The sequence below is a fragment of the Lacerta agilis genome, chromosome 9 (genome assembly GCF_009819535.1).
Source record: "Lacerta agilis isolate rLacAgi1 chromosome 9, rLacAgi1.pri, whole genome shotgun sequence".
NCBI classification, from domain to species: Eukaryota; Metazoa; Chordata; class Lepidosauria; order Squamata; family Lacertidae; genus Lacerta; species Lacerta agilis.
The window spans coordinates 72,198,264-72,215,398 of NC_046320.1; the positions used below are offsets into that span (position 1 = coordinate 72,198,264).

Genomic DNA, 17,135 nt, shown 5'->3' on the forward strand with positions numbered 1-17,135 from the left:
ACCTTAGCCACACCCCTTCTTCTTCCTCCTCCTCCAAGGCCTCAGAAGTCCAGGGCATCAGTTGGAAAGGAAATCGATAGAAGCTCTCACGGTCTTGGACGTTTGGACGTCCATGGCTGCCACCTTAATCTCCGTGTCTCCAACTGCATGCTGGCTCTGATCTCCCTCCGGCTCTTCTTTGGAGAGCTGGGCTCCTCCAACTCATCCAAGTCCAGGTGATGGTACCGCATTTCCTCACCCCGGGGTCGGTGATGTAGACCACGTCGTCGGTGCCACAGCAGTAGATGTTGATGATGATCTTCCGCTGCACGACCCGCGCGGGGCAGTAGCTCCTCTGCACCACCTCGCCCAGCGCCACGGACTGGTCCACGGAGACGAACTTCTCAAAGATGTCCGTGCACCAGTTCTTGCCTTCCTTGACCAGCAGCTTCTCCCTGGGGTGCTTGCCCTCCACGAACTTGTTGAGCACCCCCAAGCCGTAGGTCAGAGGGGAGCGCCTCACGCGGACGATGGTGGGGTCCAAGCCGAAGAGCACCGCCCCTTTCAGGATGGTCAGGCCCACGTCCTGCGGGATGATGAGACCGGCAGGCGGCGCTGAAGGCGACTGGACCGCGTGCTGCAGCATCGAGGACTCGGCAAAGCCTCCCACCAGGAAGAGGAACTTGATGCCTCTGACGTCCGGCTTCTTCATGAGGTCACCTGAAGGGAGAGAGGGGACAGTGGAGGGAGGTGGAGAGGTCGGAGCCGGTAACCGTCAAGGCTCCAGGGCAAAGCTTTTTTTAATGCTCCACACCTGTCAGGTAGGTTCACAGTCGGCAGAAAGAACATAAGAGGATCCTGCAGGATCAGGGCAACATCCTATCTAGCCCAGCATCCTGTTCTCACAGTGGCCAGCCAGATGTCTGTGGGGAAACCAGCAAGCAGGATTTGAACACAAGACTTCTCCCCCCCCTGCAGTTTCCAGCAACTGGGATTCAGAAGCATTGCTGCCCCCCCCCAACTACATACCCTCCAACATTTCTCTGGTGAAAATTGGAATGTCCTGTTCCATGAAAATAATAATTTCATTACTTGTATGAAACCCATCCGACTGGATGCCACTCTGGGAAGCTTCCAACATACAGTGGTGCCTTGGTTCTCGAACGGCTTGGTTGTCAAACAAATCGACTCCCGAACTCAGAAGTAAGTGGTCCGGTTTGTGAACATTTTTTGGACGCCGAACGTCCGACGCGGCTTTTGTTTGAGTGCAGCAAGCTCCTGCAGCCAATCAGAAGCCGTGTCTTGGTTTTCAAACGGTTTCGGGAGTCGAACGGACTCCCGAAAAAATATATAACAAAGCATTAAACATTAAAAAAATACCTTCCCTATACAAGGCTGCCTTCTAAAGGTTGTGTAGTTACTTATCTCCTTGGCTTGAGGGTCGCATAACTGCACACCCACCAACTCAGGTGAGCAGGGTATAAATAAATAAATAAATAAATTATTATTATTATTATTATTATTATTATTATTATTATTATTATTTGAGGTTTGGAGCTTTCAGGGTTAAATAAGCTCAACAGTACGCCCCTCCCACAGGGAGGATGATGTCACAACATCCGGGTAGTTCTGCTGTATGCGAAGCCTATGTGATTTATGTGACGCACTGTTTGTTTTCTGTCTAGTTTCACTTTTGACCGGAGCGCAGACATGTCGTCCGTCTCTCCGGGAAGTGATTTATGCTTGTAAATAAAGCTTGCTTGCTTAAAACAAGCCAGACTCTGTGGAGTTTATTTGCAGAACGCAGTTTTACCCCAACATATTACTATTACTATTATTATTATATTCATTATTTATTTATTTCTCTGATGAAAATAGGGAGGTCCAAGCGGGACATTCTGGGATCAAATCAGAAACCAGGGTGGCTTCTGTAAGTCCGGGACTGTCCCTGAAAAATAAGGACACTTGAAGGGTAGCAAGACCACAGGCCAGGGGGGTCTTGGGCCAGCGAAGCGAGGACCTTGTGGCCATCCTCGGGAGCAGGCTGCAAGTTGGTGGAACTGACCACCAAAATGAAACCGATCTAGAGTTGGACGGGACCCTGAGAATCATCTGGTCCAACCCCTGCAACGCAGGAGTCTTTTGCCCAACGTGGGGCTCGAACCCACAACCCTGTGGTTAAGAGGTACGTGCTCTACCAATGAAGCTATCCACACTCACAAACCAGCATACGCTTTTTCCTTTTGCCCATTTGAGGGCATTGCCCACAGGGAAGAGGGTTGGCACCAAGCTGGAGCGGCTACACGCAGCCGAGTTCTCCAGTTGCGGGACTCACCGATGTGGGTGATTAATCTGGTTGATGGTTGGCTGGAAGAGCTCGTTCATGGCTTCGGAGGACATGCGCAGCATCCCTTGCGAGGACCACTTCACCAGGTTCACGCTGGAGATGCCAGAAAAGAGATTACTTATGCATTTTCAACTGCCCACCCCCCCTTCCGTATTCGTACTTCACCTGACAATTGTGAAGGAGGCGATTAGCAAGTTTATTCAATTATTGCATTTCATAGAACCATCAAATTGTAAAATTAGAAGGAACCCCAAGGGTCCTCTAACTCAGGCTTCCTCAACCTCAGCCCTCCAGATGTTTTTTTTATTTTTATTTATTGAATTTTCAAATTATAACAATACATTTTCCACAAATCTTAATTGAACAATTTATATATCCATATTTCTCCCCTCCCCCCTCTTTGGCTCTCCCCCCCCCCCCCGTATTTCCATATTGATTTATTAAACAAATTCTATACCCTGCTGGTTTTACCTCTTATAAAGTTGTGAAAGTTTAGTCAAAACCTGCCAATGAGTCCAAATGTTTATACTGTCTTTTTATATACCACTTTTTTTTCCGCTCCACAAGATGCACCTGAACATAAGACGCACCTAGTTTTTAGAGGAGGAAAGGGGGAAAGCCCTGTTTTTTTGAGGATCAGCTGAAAGTGGTGCAGCTTCTTTTGCAAAGGGAAAAGCCCTGTTTTTTTGAGGATCAGCTCAAAGTGGTGCAGCTTTTTTTGCAAAGGGAAAAGCCCTGTTTTTTTGAGGATCAGCTGAAAGTGGTGCAGCTTCTTTTGCAAAGGGGAAAGCCCTGTTTTTTGAGGATCAGCTGAAAGTGGTGCAGCTTTTTTGCAAAGGGAAAAGCTCTGTTTTTTGATGATCAGCTCAAAGTGGTGCAGCTTTTTTTGCAAAGAGGAAAAGCCCCGTTTTTATGGGGTCCAACTCACAGTTCTGCAGCTTCTAGTCCTACAGCCATTTCTACAGTTTCCAGACAGATAATCTAATCAGCCAGTCACATGTTGTTGGGGAAACAAAGAGCCTCCCTCTGCATTCAACAATGGGCAAGGGGTCGGGGCTGGAAAGGGGGCCTTATCTCTCTCCCCATCACTTGCTGAACAGCTGTTCAGCGGCTTCCTTTCAACACCCCTTCTCTCTTTGTAAAAAAGAGAGCACGATCTGCTTTTGGCCCCTAGGCAATTCGGCTCCAGGGACCATGCATTCGCTCCATAAGAAACACAGACATTTCCCCTTACTTTTTAGGAGGAAAAAAAGTGTGTCTTATGGAGCGAAAAATACAGTAGTTTATAAATGGTTCCCACTCCTTTTTGAAATCGGTGTTGTCTCTCTCTTGTATCCTTTCTGTCAGCTTAGCCAGTTCCTCGTAGTCCATAAGCTTAGCTTGCCATTCTTCCTTTGTTGGCGTTTTCCTCTGTTTTCCATACTTGTGCCCTCCAGATGTTTTTGGCCTACAACTCCCATGATCCCTAGCTAGCAGGACCAGTGGTCAGGGATGATGGGAATTGTAGTCTCAAAACATCTGGGGAAATCCAGCCAGATGGGCAGGGTACAAATAATAAAATATTATTTTATATCTGGAGGGCCGAGGTTGAGGAAGCCTGCTCTAGCCCAACCCCCTGCAATTCAGGGATCACAACTAAAGGATCCCCGACAGGGATCCAGCCTCTCTTAAAAAACCCCAAGAAGGGAGAGTCCGTCACCTTCTGAGGGAGACAGATACACCCCACCTTTTCCTCCAAGGAGTTCAAGGCGGTGATTGTGGTTCTTCCCCTCCTCATTCAAACCCTACAACAACCCTGAGAGGTAGTTACAGGTAGGTAGCCGTGTTGGTCTGCCAAAGTTGAAAGAAAATTAAAAAATCCTTCCAGTAGCACCTTAGAGACCAACTAAGTTTGTTCTTGGTATGAGCTTTTGTGTGCATGCACACTTCTTCAGATACATGCACACGAAAGCTCATACCAATAACAAGGACAACAGAGGTGTAGCAAGGGGGGACGTAGGGGGCGGACAGCCCCATGTTCCATAATGGAGGGGGTGACAAATTATCAAGGAACAATTACTGCCCTACTAGGGCGGTTCATAAAAAACTTTTTTTAAAAATGCCTGCTACAAATGTCTTATCTTAATATAATAGGGATTATATAGCTATATATGAAATTTCATGCATATCGGTTCATATCTTGACCCTCCTACACCAAAATAGCTGTTCACTTGGCTGTTTTCCTATGTCGTGAAGGCTGAAATTTCAGTTCAGTGGAGCACTTCCTGTTCCCAACCCTAACCCTGTGGAAAGCCATCTAATTAGACTTTAATTTGATTCTGAGATTTTTTTTAGGAGGTAATTTAATTATTGTTTGATTTTATACCAATGCTATGTATCTGATGTTAGCCACCCTGAGCCCGACTTCGGCCGGGGAAGGGCGGGATATAAATAATAGTTTATTATTATTATTACTTGTTATTATTCCTTTGTAAGAAATGTGAAACAACGTAAAACCATTTTTGCGGGGGGGGGGGCGGATCAATGGGGGGGTTGACAAGAAATTTTCCGCACCGGGTACCACCTGACCTTCCTACGCCTCTTGGAGGGGGGGGTGACAAAAAACTTTTTTGCCCCCGGGTACCAATTTACCTTGCTACGCCCCTGAATAACAATACCACGCACACAGAAGCTCATACCAATAACAAACTTAGTTGGTCTCTTAAGGTGCTACTGGGAGGGGGGGGGAAATTCCGACTGTGGCAGACCAACACTGCTACTTACCTGTAACTAGAACTATGGAAAGCATCAACCTCACCAAGAAACTTGCACAGGTACAGACTGACATCGTCTTTCTGACTAAATGCAAGAACCTGGACATTATACCTTATCTGAAGAAGTGTGTGTGCACCCAAAAGCTCATACCTGAGAGGTAGGCTAGGCTGAGAGGCAGGGGCGTAGAAAGGGGGATTGGGGGGGTGACCCGCCCCAGGCACCGCCTTGCTGGGGGTGACACTTTGGGCGGTGGCCCTGCCCCCGGGCTCCCCCCCAGGCTATTTTTGGTGCTGCCGGGACGAAGCCGCAGGGGCCACCATCGAGGTGGGGTGTCGCCCCCCTCGCTGGCCGCCCCTGCGGCTCCGCCCCGGCAGTGCCGAAAATAGCCCCCGCCCTCCAGCGGCTTTTTGCACCGATGGCTGGCTTGCGGAGCTGGGGCAAGGAGAGGGGTGGGCCAGCGAGGAGGGGTTCCCTTCTGTCATTCTGGGCTGGAACATCCTATAGTATGTAATTCACTACTATAGGATGTTCCAGCCCCCAGGGGTGCCTCTTGGCTTCCCGCCCTGGGCAGCCAAGGGGCTAGGAACACCCCTGCTGAGAGGCACCCAAGAACCTAGAGCAGTGGTGGCGAACCTTTTAGAGACCAAGTGCCCAAACTGTAAACCAAAAACCACTTATTTATCACAAAGTGCCCAAACATGTTGAGCTTTTTGGGGGGAGCTGCCGACCAAAGTTTTGGAGCTTTTTTTGGGGGGGGGGTTGCACAGAAGTTGCTTTGCTTTTGGGGGGGGGTGCCCCAGAGCTGCTGAGCTTTTTTGGGGGGGGGGAAGAGAACAGAAATAAATGACAAATAATACCTTCGCTGGAACTAACATGCAGCGCCGACATCTGCCAAAGCGCCAAAAAACCACACACACAGCACAATAAGGGTTAAAAAAACGAACGCTGTTATGCCCAATCAGAAACAACTACTGACGCAGCAAATTGAAAAACAGATCAATCGCCGAACATAATCTCCAGCGACTAGCAATTTTTTTTTTTAAAAGTTCAAGGTTTCAACAGCGGACGCAATCCTGGGGAAAAAACAACAACCACAGCACGGATGGGCCGATGGTGCGCGTGCCAGCAGTGAGGGCTCTGCGTGCCAAATCTGGCACGCATGCCATAGGTTCGCCACCACTGACCTAGAGGGAGTTTACACCAATCCCACAAAATTGCACTTTGCAGCTCCAATGCATTTGGAAAACAGGAAAGGTTTTTTTTCTTCCAACTTAACAGAAGTGGGACGAGTTGTTTAAAAGATAACCTTTCTGCCTCATTTTCTGCCCTGATGGTGTTCTACTGAAAGAAGGCCTCAAATTTTTAACAAAAGGGGAAAGAACTCGGAGTGGGGCAGTGGAATCGCGATCCTTTTATCCCTGTCGGGGCCAAGGTCGTCTGCGAGCGGGGAGGGACCCCAAGGGTCATCTAGCCCAACCCCCTTTTTCATCCAACCTTCTGGGACCCTCACCTGCTGCGCTTCAGAGCCGTCTCCACGTTCTGTCCCCGGTGCTTCCGGTAAAAGTCGATGAAGGAGAAAGGCAGAGAGATGTTGAGGGAGTTGGCGCGGTGCGGGGCAGCCGTCCGCTTGCGGGCCTCGAACGCGATGGTCAGGTCGACCCAGGCCGCCGGGCGCTTGGCCTTGAAGGTGGCAATGAAGTCCTCGCCAAAGATCTGGCAGAGAAGTTTCTCGAAGGCCAAGTCCACCCCCACGGCCCCATAAGGACCTCCTGGAAGGCAGCGACAGGAGAGGGAAGGTCAAAGGAGCAAGGGAGAGGGGCAGCGGCTAGCGTGTCAAACTAGGGCTTCAGAGCCCAGGGTTCGAATCCCCGCTTGGCATGCAGTTCACTGGTTGGGACCTTGGGCTGCCTGCCTCTCGGCCCAGCCTACTTTGCAGAATGAGGAGACGGGAAACCATGTGTACCTTCTTGAGATCCTTGGAAAAAGAAAAAGAGAAGCTAGCCTCTCTGTGTGTTTTTTGCCCTCCCAAAGGTCAGGGCACTGTCTAGGGTGGCCCCCTGAGCTGAGGAATGCACTTCCTTAAGGTGTTGTTGCAAATATGAACAACCAATCAGAAGAATGCTGTGAGTCCCAGGCACTTGCATTTCCACCTTCAAATAAAGGCTTTGAATTTCCTTCCTATGTTGCTTCTTGCTTGCTATTTCAGTTTCAGCCGCTGGGTGGAACTCTAACATCAGAACACCAAAAGGGGAGGCTGGCTTCAGACAACCCTGGAAACCCAGGAATGGCCGTTCCTGCCAAATAGCTGGGCGGGAGACAAACTTGGACACAAACCCAGCTGCCTTTCAAAGCTGCAAAACTGCACGGATTACGTGAAAGTTCAGGGCTGTAGCCATGTGTGTGTGGGATTTTGCCAAATACAGTTGTACCTTGGGTCCCGAACGCCCTGGAACTCGGAACTTTTGACTCCTGAACACCGCAAACAGTGACTGTTCCGGTTTCTTTTGGAACCCAAATGTCCAACGGGGCTTCCGCAGCTTCTGATTGGCCGCCGGAACTTCCTGCGGTCAATCAGAAGCTGCGATTTGGTTTTCAAACGTTTTGGAGGTCGAACGGACTTCCCGAACGGATTCTGTTTGACTTCCAAGATACGACTGGTATGCACATTTCTGCAAAGCACTTTTTCCCAGTATGAAGCATTTCTTAATGTCATTTTCACTAGCAGATTCCTTTCCCATGCTCTCCTTACCATAGTTATATGCAGTTTTATCCACGCTTTACCTTAGTCACGTGGATTCTTGCACACATTGTTTTGCATGGCAAAATTCGGAGAAGTACGAATTCTGTGTTTCAGATCCCATAGGGTTTCGGAAAGCGTGAATTCGATAAGTTTGCCTTTCTCCTCCACCTGCAGCCCAGGACCTCCTTGCAGGTGGCCTTGCTCTGCGGACCCTCCCCAGCCCCCCCCTCACCTGACGCTTTGTAGAGCTCCTTGAGGGTCCCCTGCGGCTGCTCAATCTGGTGGACGGTCAGATCCACCGTCCCTCCGCCACAGTCGGCCACGATGTAGCGGTCCCCTGCGGGATGAAGGAAAGAAGGTGGTGGTGCCAGGTTCAGGAAAGGAATCACAGGATCAAGAGTGTTGGAAGGGACCCCTGAGGGTCATCTAGTCCAACCCCGTGCAAGGCAGGGATCTCCACTGAAGCATCCATGACAGGTGGCCCTCCAACCTCTGCTTAGAAACCTCTGAGGAAAGAGAGTCCACTGAGGGTGATCAACGCCAGGTCATGATGCCCAGAAATGATGGCAGAGAGGAGGAAGAGGATTGGCAGAACCTCCAACATTCCTCAGATGAAAATAGGGACATTCCCTCTCCAACTGGCCTCCTTGACCCCTCCCTCCATTCTTCCTCCGCCCCCCAGGACACACACAGCCTCCACAGTCCTGAGAAAACTCCTTAATCCTGGTTATTTATATATGACATTAATGCGGCTCGTGTTTTGTTAGCCCAAAAATGGAAAACGAGCGAGGTCCCAACCACAGAAGAATGGCAACTCAAACTGATGGAATACGCACAGCTTGCAGATTTAATATATAGATAGAACAAGAAGAACATACGTTTAAAGAAGACTGGAAATGTTTATTGAATATACCGGGGGAGGGGGGGGGAATTGTGTACACTTGAAAACGCTGGCAGCATTAAGATAAATTCGACAGCGTAAATAAGTTTCGGTGGATGCAGATCGTTTTTGTAAAATATGCAGGGATTTACGGTATGTAAAATGAAGTTTTGATGGATGCAATAATGGAATGCTGAATGGTTTAGTTTAAATAAAATATGCAGGGATTTCTGTTGTGCAAAATGAGCCACGGAAAGAGAAGAAGGGAAGTCGTTGACATTTTAAAGTTGTTTAAAAGAATATTCTAAATTGTAAAATGGAAAATTTAATAAAAAATATAAAAGGGGGGGGAGAAAACTCCTTAATCCTGATTTTCTTTTCTTTTATTCTTCGGTAGGTTTACAAAAAGAAAAACACAGCAATAAATGAATATTAGAAAGGGGCAGGATTAGCTGCGGATGCACAAAGCATTTCTTAAAACAAATCAAGACTCCTTGCGCTCTGCAAGGCTGCCCCTTTCTTCCTTTCTTTCGCAATTCCGGGACTGTTCCTGGAAAATCGGGACGCTTGGAGGGTATGTGAAGGAGGAAGTCTCAGGGAGCAAAGCGGATCTCCCAGCCCGGCGCTGGGTGGCAAGTCCCTGCATTTTATTCGGAGAGTCTGACTCAGGCTGTTTCGAGCACCGGCCTTGTATTCTAAATAAGCGATTTAATCAATCCATCAGTCCGGCAAACTGCGGAATATTTCCCTCCACAAACACGCAAATCCCAGCTGACTTGTGAATTCTTCTAAAAAAAAATAATAATCAGTCGCATTTCCCTCCTTTCCTCGCCTTTGAATCGCCCCGCGGGCTCCTCCTACCTGTATGCATCTCAGACCAGAGTTCCCCCATTCCGGACTCCACCAGGAAGGTGCGGCTGTGTCTGGAACGGCGGAGTTGTTCTCGGGCTGCAGGGAGACAAATCGGAAAGTAAGGGAGCAGCAAGATGGGGGAAAACACACACACACAGAGAGAGAGGGGGGGAATGGAATAATCCCTTCGTTGTTTTGTTTTAGAATTATAGAATGGACCCTGGGGATCTTCTAGTCTAACCCCCTGCAATGAAGGAATATGCTATTGCCCCACACGGGGATTGAACCTGCAATATTATCAGCACCACACTCTAACCCAGTGGCAGAGGAAGGCTCCGCGCTACCCGGGGCGGCGAAAGGAAACGCCCCAGGGGCGGAGCGTCGCGACATCACGATGGAGCGCGCCTGCGCGATATGTCGCGCAGGCGCGCTCCATCGGCGGGCCGGCGCCGCTTCCGCAGCCCCCTTTTAAGCCGCAGAGCAACGGAGAGAGCGGCGGCGCGTGGGGGTGACAAGCGGCAGCCCCTCCCGCCACTCCCCACGCACCGCCGGTCACCCTGAGAGCAGCAGCGCTGCACAGACAGGGTGCCGGGTGGCGGGGCTCCCCTTGGGGAGGGGCCGCCGCTTGTCACCCCCCTCCCCTGGCACCCGGGGAGTACCGCCCCCCTAGTGATGCCCCTGCTCTAACCTATCTGAAGAAGTGTGCGTGCACACAAAAGCCCATACCAAAAACAAACTTAGTTGGTCTCTAAGGTGCTACTGGAAGGAATTTTTTTTTTCTCCGACTATGGCAGACCAACACGGCTACCTACCTCTAACACTCTAACCAACGGAGCTATCCAGCTCCTATTATTTTATTTTGTTTTGTTTCATTTATTTTAACGTTAACATTTATATTCCGCCATTCCTCCAACCAGCACAAGGTGGCGTACCGCTCTCCACCTCCCCATGTCATCTTCAAAACAACCCTGCGAGGTAGGTTGGGCTGAGAGTGAGTAGCTGGCCGACGGTCACCCAGTGAATTTCAGTTGGACTAGTTGTAGATGAAAATACAAGTTGCAAGCTTCCGGATCACACTGAACTCTTAGTTGAAGGTAAACAATAATGAAAAGCTCAAAGAAAACCCAGTGTGTGTCCAGGTATGGTTTTAACCAGACTCCTGGGCTGGCATTTCATGCCATTCAGCTTAGCTGTAACCCCAGTGCTCCAAAGGGTCCTAGAATTCTAGAGTCGGAAAGGCCCCCAAGGGTCATCTAGTCTGGCCCCCTGCAATGCCTCTGGCCTTGTGCATCATCTTATTAGGAAGAGCAGAGAAGGGAGCTGGAAAGAAGCAGACACACAGAGGGGTGTTGTTGCCTCCAGAAACCTCTCAGGCTTAGAATCATAGAACCAGTGCTTTTTTCCTAAAAAAAATAAATGTTTGGGGGTACTCTCATTTTGACTCAAGAAAACCACCATTTTATGATTCAAATCGGGGAAAATAAATACAGTAAATGGGACAAAAGTACAAAGATACACAAAATGTTTAGGGGTATGCGTAACCCTGCACCCCACCCCAGAAAAAAGCACTGTGTGGAACTATAGAAATGGAAGGGGGTACCCCAAGAGTCATCTAGTCCAACCCCCTGCAATGCAGGAATCACAGCTAACACCCCTAATCAATGAGGCAGAGACTCAAGATCTGACTCTCTCCTCCATCTGACCAATGGTTGCAAAAATCGTTTGGGCAAGAAAATGGGGAGATTGGGGACACTACCGAGAAGTCCAGGAAGAAGAAGAGGAGTTTGGATTTGATATCCTGCTTTATCACTACCCGAAGGAGTCTCAAAGCGGCTCACATTCTCCTTTCCCTTCCTCCCCCACAACAAACACTCTGTGAGGTGAGTGGGGCTGAGAGACTTCAGAGAAGTGTGACTGGCCCAAGGTCACCCAGCAGCTGCATGTGGAGGAGCGGAGACGCGAACCCGGTTCCCCAGATTACGAGTCTGCCGCTCTTAACCACTACACCACACTGGCTCTCAAAGGAGCAATGTTCAGCAATCCGGAGATGTTCTGGAGTCTCCACGAGCAAGACCTGGAGCACCTTGGGTAAAAGCAGCACTGCAGTACAGGCCGGATGGTCCATGTGGGGCTGAGGACAGTTAGCCCCCCCCCCCCCCGCCCGCCAAAGACTGAACAGATGTAGGGAAACTCCCTGACCTGGTCAAGGTTTCAGGAAAAAAGGCCGTTTCCCCACAACTTCCCTCTTGAGAGTCTCCTGGCTTCCGGCTTCCCTCCCTTGGCTTCAAGACAGAAGCCTTTCTTTGGAATTACGGGCCTTGCCTCTGGCACAAGAACGCACAGATGTAAAAGCAGCCTGCAGATCAGCACCTCCGAGTCACTTTGGGAGAAGACCGCGTTTGAAAACCAAAATCCCCCTGAATTCGGAACTACCACTCGGACTGAGCCACAAAGAAAAAACTTTGCCTCAGCTCACACCTAGGGAGCGTGAAAGCTTTGGCTTTCAACAGTTCTGGCCCTTTGGGGCCCATTGCCTCTGAACACGTACAAAGTGCAGTGTAGCGGGTTAGATACACAACCCCACTTGGTTCCATAAACTCAGCCCCAGGGCCTCCTTGCTCCTTGCTTTGCACAACCCACGGACGAAGAAAACACATGAAAATTCAAAGCAGTGGCAATTAATTGCACATTTGTTCCAAGTCCAGTTAAAATAATTTATCTGAATTGAGTCAACAAAACTGACGAACTTCATACTGAGACCAGCTTTTCAAAGTCTGGTAGCTATTTGCACCTCCAGTGCTGCCCCCCTTGGCTTGTTGAGCCCCACTAGGGAATCCCACTGCCCCCCCCCCAGCCAGGTGGCACTAATTTGGGAAGCACTGGGTTAGAGTCCAGGCTAGGGGAGACCAGTGTTCAAATCCCCACATGGGGATCTTGGGCCAGTCGCCATCTCTCACCCCAGCCTACCCTACAGGGTTGTTGTTAGGCTATAGCATAGGCAAGGGGAAAGTACATACGTCACCTTTAGCTCCTTGGATGAAAAGCAGGATATAAATGTATGGATAAATGAATCATAGAGTTTGAAGGGACCCCCGAGGGTCATCCAGTCCAACCCCCTGCAAGGCAGGAATCTCACCTAAAGCATCCATGACAGATGGCCATCCAACCTCTCCTTAAAAACCTCCAGCTTCCTTGCAAGAATATAATGGGGGGCTTTGTCAAAAAGCCTTACTGAAGTCAAGATACACTACATCCACAGCATTCCCCTCATCCACCAAGCTTGTAACTCCATCAAAAAAAAAGAAATGAGATTTGTGTGGCATGACTTGTTTTTGGGTTTTAGAATAGAATAGAATAGAATAGAATAGAATAGAATAGAATAGAATAGAATCCTAGAGTTGGAAGAGACCCCAAGGGCCATCCAGTCCAACCCCCTGCCAAGCAGGAAACACCATCAAAGCATTCCTGACAGATGGCTGTCAAGCCTCTGCTTAAAGACCTCCAAAGAAGGAGACTCCACCACACTCCTTGGCAGCAAATTCCACTGCCGAACAGCTCTCACTGTCAGGAAGTTCTTCCTAATGTTTAGGTGGAATCTTCTTTCTTGTAGTTTGAATCCATTGCCCCGTGTCCACTTCTCTGGAGCAGCAGAAAACAACCTTTCTCCCTCCTCTAGATGACATCCTTTGATATATTTGAACATGGCTATCATATCACCCCTCAACCTTCTCTTCTCCAGGCTAAACATACCCAGCTCCCTAAGCCGTTCCTCATAAGGCATCGTTTCCAGGCCTTGGACCATTTTGGTTGCCCTCTTCTGGTAATCATATGCACAGTACTCCCTTCCTGAGCATGTGCAGAATGCCTTTGCTTTGTGAGGCAGACCAGGTTTTGTGTTCAGAAAGGGTCCCAAGACTGTTGATGTGAGAGAGGGGTTGAATAACTTCTGCTGAGAAGGAGAGAGGCTTTGTGGTTCAGATCCTGGAAACTTCAGGTGTGGCAGTCGCTGGTGGACTCAAGAAAGGCTCCCTCAACTCTCCTTTCTACAGGCAGAGCTGCAGAAGACTCCGCAAAGCTGTTTGCAGTGAGACGGGCTCTTTATTAACTGTGGTTTGTTCTGCTAATAAAATCAAATGAAGACCAGATGTGTGGAAACCTTAATTTAAAACACTGTCTTCTGGTGCTTCCCCCCTTTTCTTACTGTTTTTAAAACGGCTCCGTCAGAGAATAGGCGGCCCAAGAGGGAAAACTGGGTGGAGCTGGGTAGAAGATGCACACACCACCTGCGGAACTCACGGCCACAAGATGTTGCAAAGGCAACTGACCGCATGGGTATCAGCAAATCTCACCTTGGCTTAATGTGGATTGTGCTTCCTTTTAGTTCCCCCAGCTACTGCTGCCCCACACTTCCTCATCCCTATGCAGTCAGTGGGCTAGTGCGCATCCAGATTTAGGGAGGACGCCGCACAGACGAGGGGGAGTTGAAGGAGGCTAAAAGGGTCACAATCCGAATTAAGAAGAGGTCACCACGATTTAAGAAGGATGTTGACAAACTGGAAGGTGTGCAGAGGAGGGTAAACAGTATGATCAAGGGTCTGGAAACCGAGCCTGATGAGGAACGGTTGAAGGAACTGGGTATTTTTAGCCTGGATGAGAGGAGATATGATAGACATAGCCACTGGAGGTTGTGGACTCTCCATGCTTGGAGGTTTTTAAGCAGAGGTTGGATGGTCATCTGCCATGGACGCTTTAGCTGAGATTCCTGCATTGCAAGGGGCTGGCCTGGATGACACCAAACAATTTGACCTCAACGAGTCCTTTTTCAAAACCACCCAAAAGGCCATCACTGTAGACGGGTCTGGTTCAGTAGGAGCGGCTCCCTAAAATCCGGATACTCTGTGTCTGGCATGGCCCAACAGCCATGCCCTGTGACCTGCCATTTTGCCCGCTCCAGAATGCAGGATCCCATCTTACCCTGCCTGAAGCTGGAATCGATGGGCAGATCCGACATGAGTCCGTTGGCCTGGGGCTTGTAGCTCAGGTCGATCAGCTGGTTGAGGCGGAGTTTGCGGCAGTAGATGGAGGCCGCTTCCGGCTCCAGCGCGATCAGGAGCTGCTCGGGGTTTTCCGAAGGAACCAGCCCAGCCTGAAGGAAGGAAGAGAAAGGAGGTCACTGGGAGGAAGGGGTCGTTGCAGAAGACAGCCCAAAAATCTCTCTGGAGAGCCTGTGGCAACAGCCATTTCTGGACTAACATCATCCATAGAAATATACAGTGCAGAATTCACTAGGGCAAGGCAGTCTGCATACCCTCCAACATTTCTCCGATGAAAATAGGGACGTCCCATTCCATAACAATAGTTTTACTATTTATACCCCTTCCATCTGACCGGGGTTGCCCCAGCCACTCTGGGCAAATTCCAGCATATATAAAAACATAATAAAACATTAAACATTCAAACACTTCCCTATACAGGGCTGCCTTCAGATGGCTCGGGGGTCTGACAACTCCATACCTTCCAACATTTCTCCAATGATAATAAGGATGACACAGCCTTGATGGCAGAAAGTGAGGAGGAATTAAAGAAACTTTTAATGAGGGTGAAAGAGGAGAGCGCAGAATATGGTCTGAAGCTCAACATAAAAAAAAACTAAGATCATGGCCCCTGGTCCCATCACCTCCTGGCAAATAGAAGGGGAAGAAATGGAGGCAGTGAGCAGGGGCGTTCCTAGCCCCTTGGCCGCCCGGGGCGGGAAGCCAAGAGGCACCCCTGGGGGCGGGGCATCGTGACGCGTGCGTGCGTCATGACGTCATGACGCACGTTCACAGCGCGATGCCACGCCCCCGGGGGGAAAAAAGGGAAATAGCAGGTGCTTGAGAGCGCCCGCTTTGCTCCCCCCTTCCCTTTCGGCTTCTTTCAGCGCCGAAAGGGGAGGAAAAAAGGAAGCGAAGCCAGCGCTTAAACGCGCCGCTTTGCTTCCTTTTTTCCTCCCCTTTCGGCGCTGAAAGAAGCCGAAAAGGGAAGGAAAAAAGGAAGCAAAGCGGCGCGTTTAAGCGCCGGCTTTGCTTCCCCCCCCCTTCCCTTTCAGTGCCGAAAGGGAAGGAAAAAAGGAAGCAAAGCGGCGCTTTAAGCGCCGGCTTTGCTTCCCCCCCCCCTTCCCTTTCAGTGCCGAAAGGGGAGGAAAAAAGGAAGCAAAGCGGCGCTTTAAGCGCCGGCTTTGCTTCCCCCCCCCTTCCCTTTCAGTGCCGAAAGGGGAGGAAAAAAGGAAGCAAAGCGGCGCTTTAAGCGCCGGCTTTGCTCCCCCCCCCTTCCCTTTCAGTGCCGAAAGGGGAGGAAAAAAGGAAGCAAAGCGGCGCTTTAAGCGCCGGCTTTGCTTCCCCCCCCTTCCCTTTCAGTGCCGAAAGGGGAGGAAAAAAGGAAGCAAAGCGGCGCTTTAAGCGCCGGCTTTGCTCCCCCCCCCTTCCCTTTCAGTGCCGAAAGGGGAGGAAAAAAGGAAGCAAAGCGGCGCTTTAAGCGCCGGCTTTGCTTCCCCCCCCCTTCCCTTTCAGTGCCGAAAGGGGAGGAAAAAAGGAAGCAAAGCGGCGCTTTAAGCGCCGGCTTTGCTTCCCCCCCTTCCCTTTCAGTGCCGAAAGGGAAGGAAAAAAGGAAGCAAAGCGGCGCTTTAAGCGCCGGCTTTGCTCCCCCCCCCTTCCCTTTCAGTGCCGAAAGGGGAGGAAAAAAGGAAGCAAAGCGGCGCTTTAAGCGCCGGCTTTGCTCCCCCCCCCTTCCCTTTCAGTGCCGAAAGGGGAGGAAAAAAGGAAGCAAAGCGGCGCTTTAAGCGCCGGCTTTGCTTCCCCCCCCTTCCCTTTCAGTGCCGAAAGGGGAGGAAAAAAGGAAGCAAAGCGGCGCTTTAAGCGCCGGCTTTGCTTCCCCCCCTTCCCTTTCAGTGCCGAAAGGGAAGGAAAAAAGGAAGCAAAGCGGCGCGTTTAAGCGCCGGCTTTGCTTCCCCCCCCCTTCCCTTTCAGTGCCGAAAGGGAAGGAAAAAAGGAAGCAAAGCGGCGCTTTAAGCGCCGGCTTTGCTTCCCCCCCCCCTTCCCTTTCAGTGCCGAAAGGGGAGGAAAAAAGGAAGCAAAGCGGCGCTTTAAGCGCCGGCTTTGCTTCCCCCCCCCTTCCCTTTCAGTGCCGAAAGGGGAGGAAAAAAGGAAGCAAAGCGGCGCTTTAAGCGCCGGCTTTGCTTCCCCCCCCCTTCCCTTTCAGTGCCGAAAGGGGAGGAAAAAAGGAAGCAAAGCGGCGCTTTAAGCGCCGGCTTTGCTCCCCCCCCTTCCCTTTCAGTGCCGAAAGGGGAGGAAAAAAGGAAGCAAAGCGGCGCTTTAAGCGCCGGCTTTGCTCCCCCCCCCTTCCCTTTCAGTGCCGAAAGGGGAGGAAAAAAGGAAGCAAAGCGGCGCTTTAAGCGCCGGCTTTGCTCCCCCCCCCTTCCCTTTCAGTGCCGAAAGGGGAGGAAAAAAGGAAGCAAAGCGGCGCTTTAAGCGCCGGCTTTGCTTCCCCCCCTTCCCTTTCAGTGCCGAAAGGGGAGGAAAAAAGGAAGCAAAGCGGCGCTTTAAGCG

General features: G+C 50.3%; 1 protein-coding gene across 1 annotated transcript in view; it reads right to left on the bottom strand.

The window, feature by feature from the left end:
• HSPA12B (heat shock protein family A (Hsp70) member 12B) overlaps positions 1 to 17,135 on the bottom strand; it is a 38,723-nt gene continuing 21,588 nt past the window's right edge. The window contains 9 exon segments of the mRNA XM_033161090.1: positions 1 to 143; positions 146 to 217; positions 220 to 699; positions 2,315 to 2,327; positions 2,329 to 2,419; positions 6,591 to 6,849; positions 8,053 to 8,157; positions 9,562 to 9,648; positions 14,527 to 14,698. Of these exon segments, the coding sequence (XP_033016981.1) occupies positions 58 to 143; positions 146 to 217; positions 220 to 699; positions 2,315 to 2,327; positions 2,329 to 2,419; positions 6,591 to 6,849; positions 8,053 to 8,157; positions 9,562 to 9,648; positions 14,527 to 14,698 (1,365 nt within the window). The 3' untranslated portion in view covers positions 1 to 57.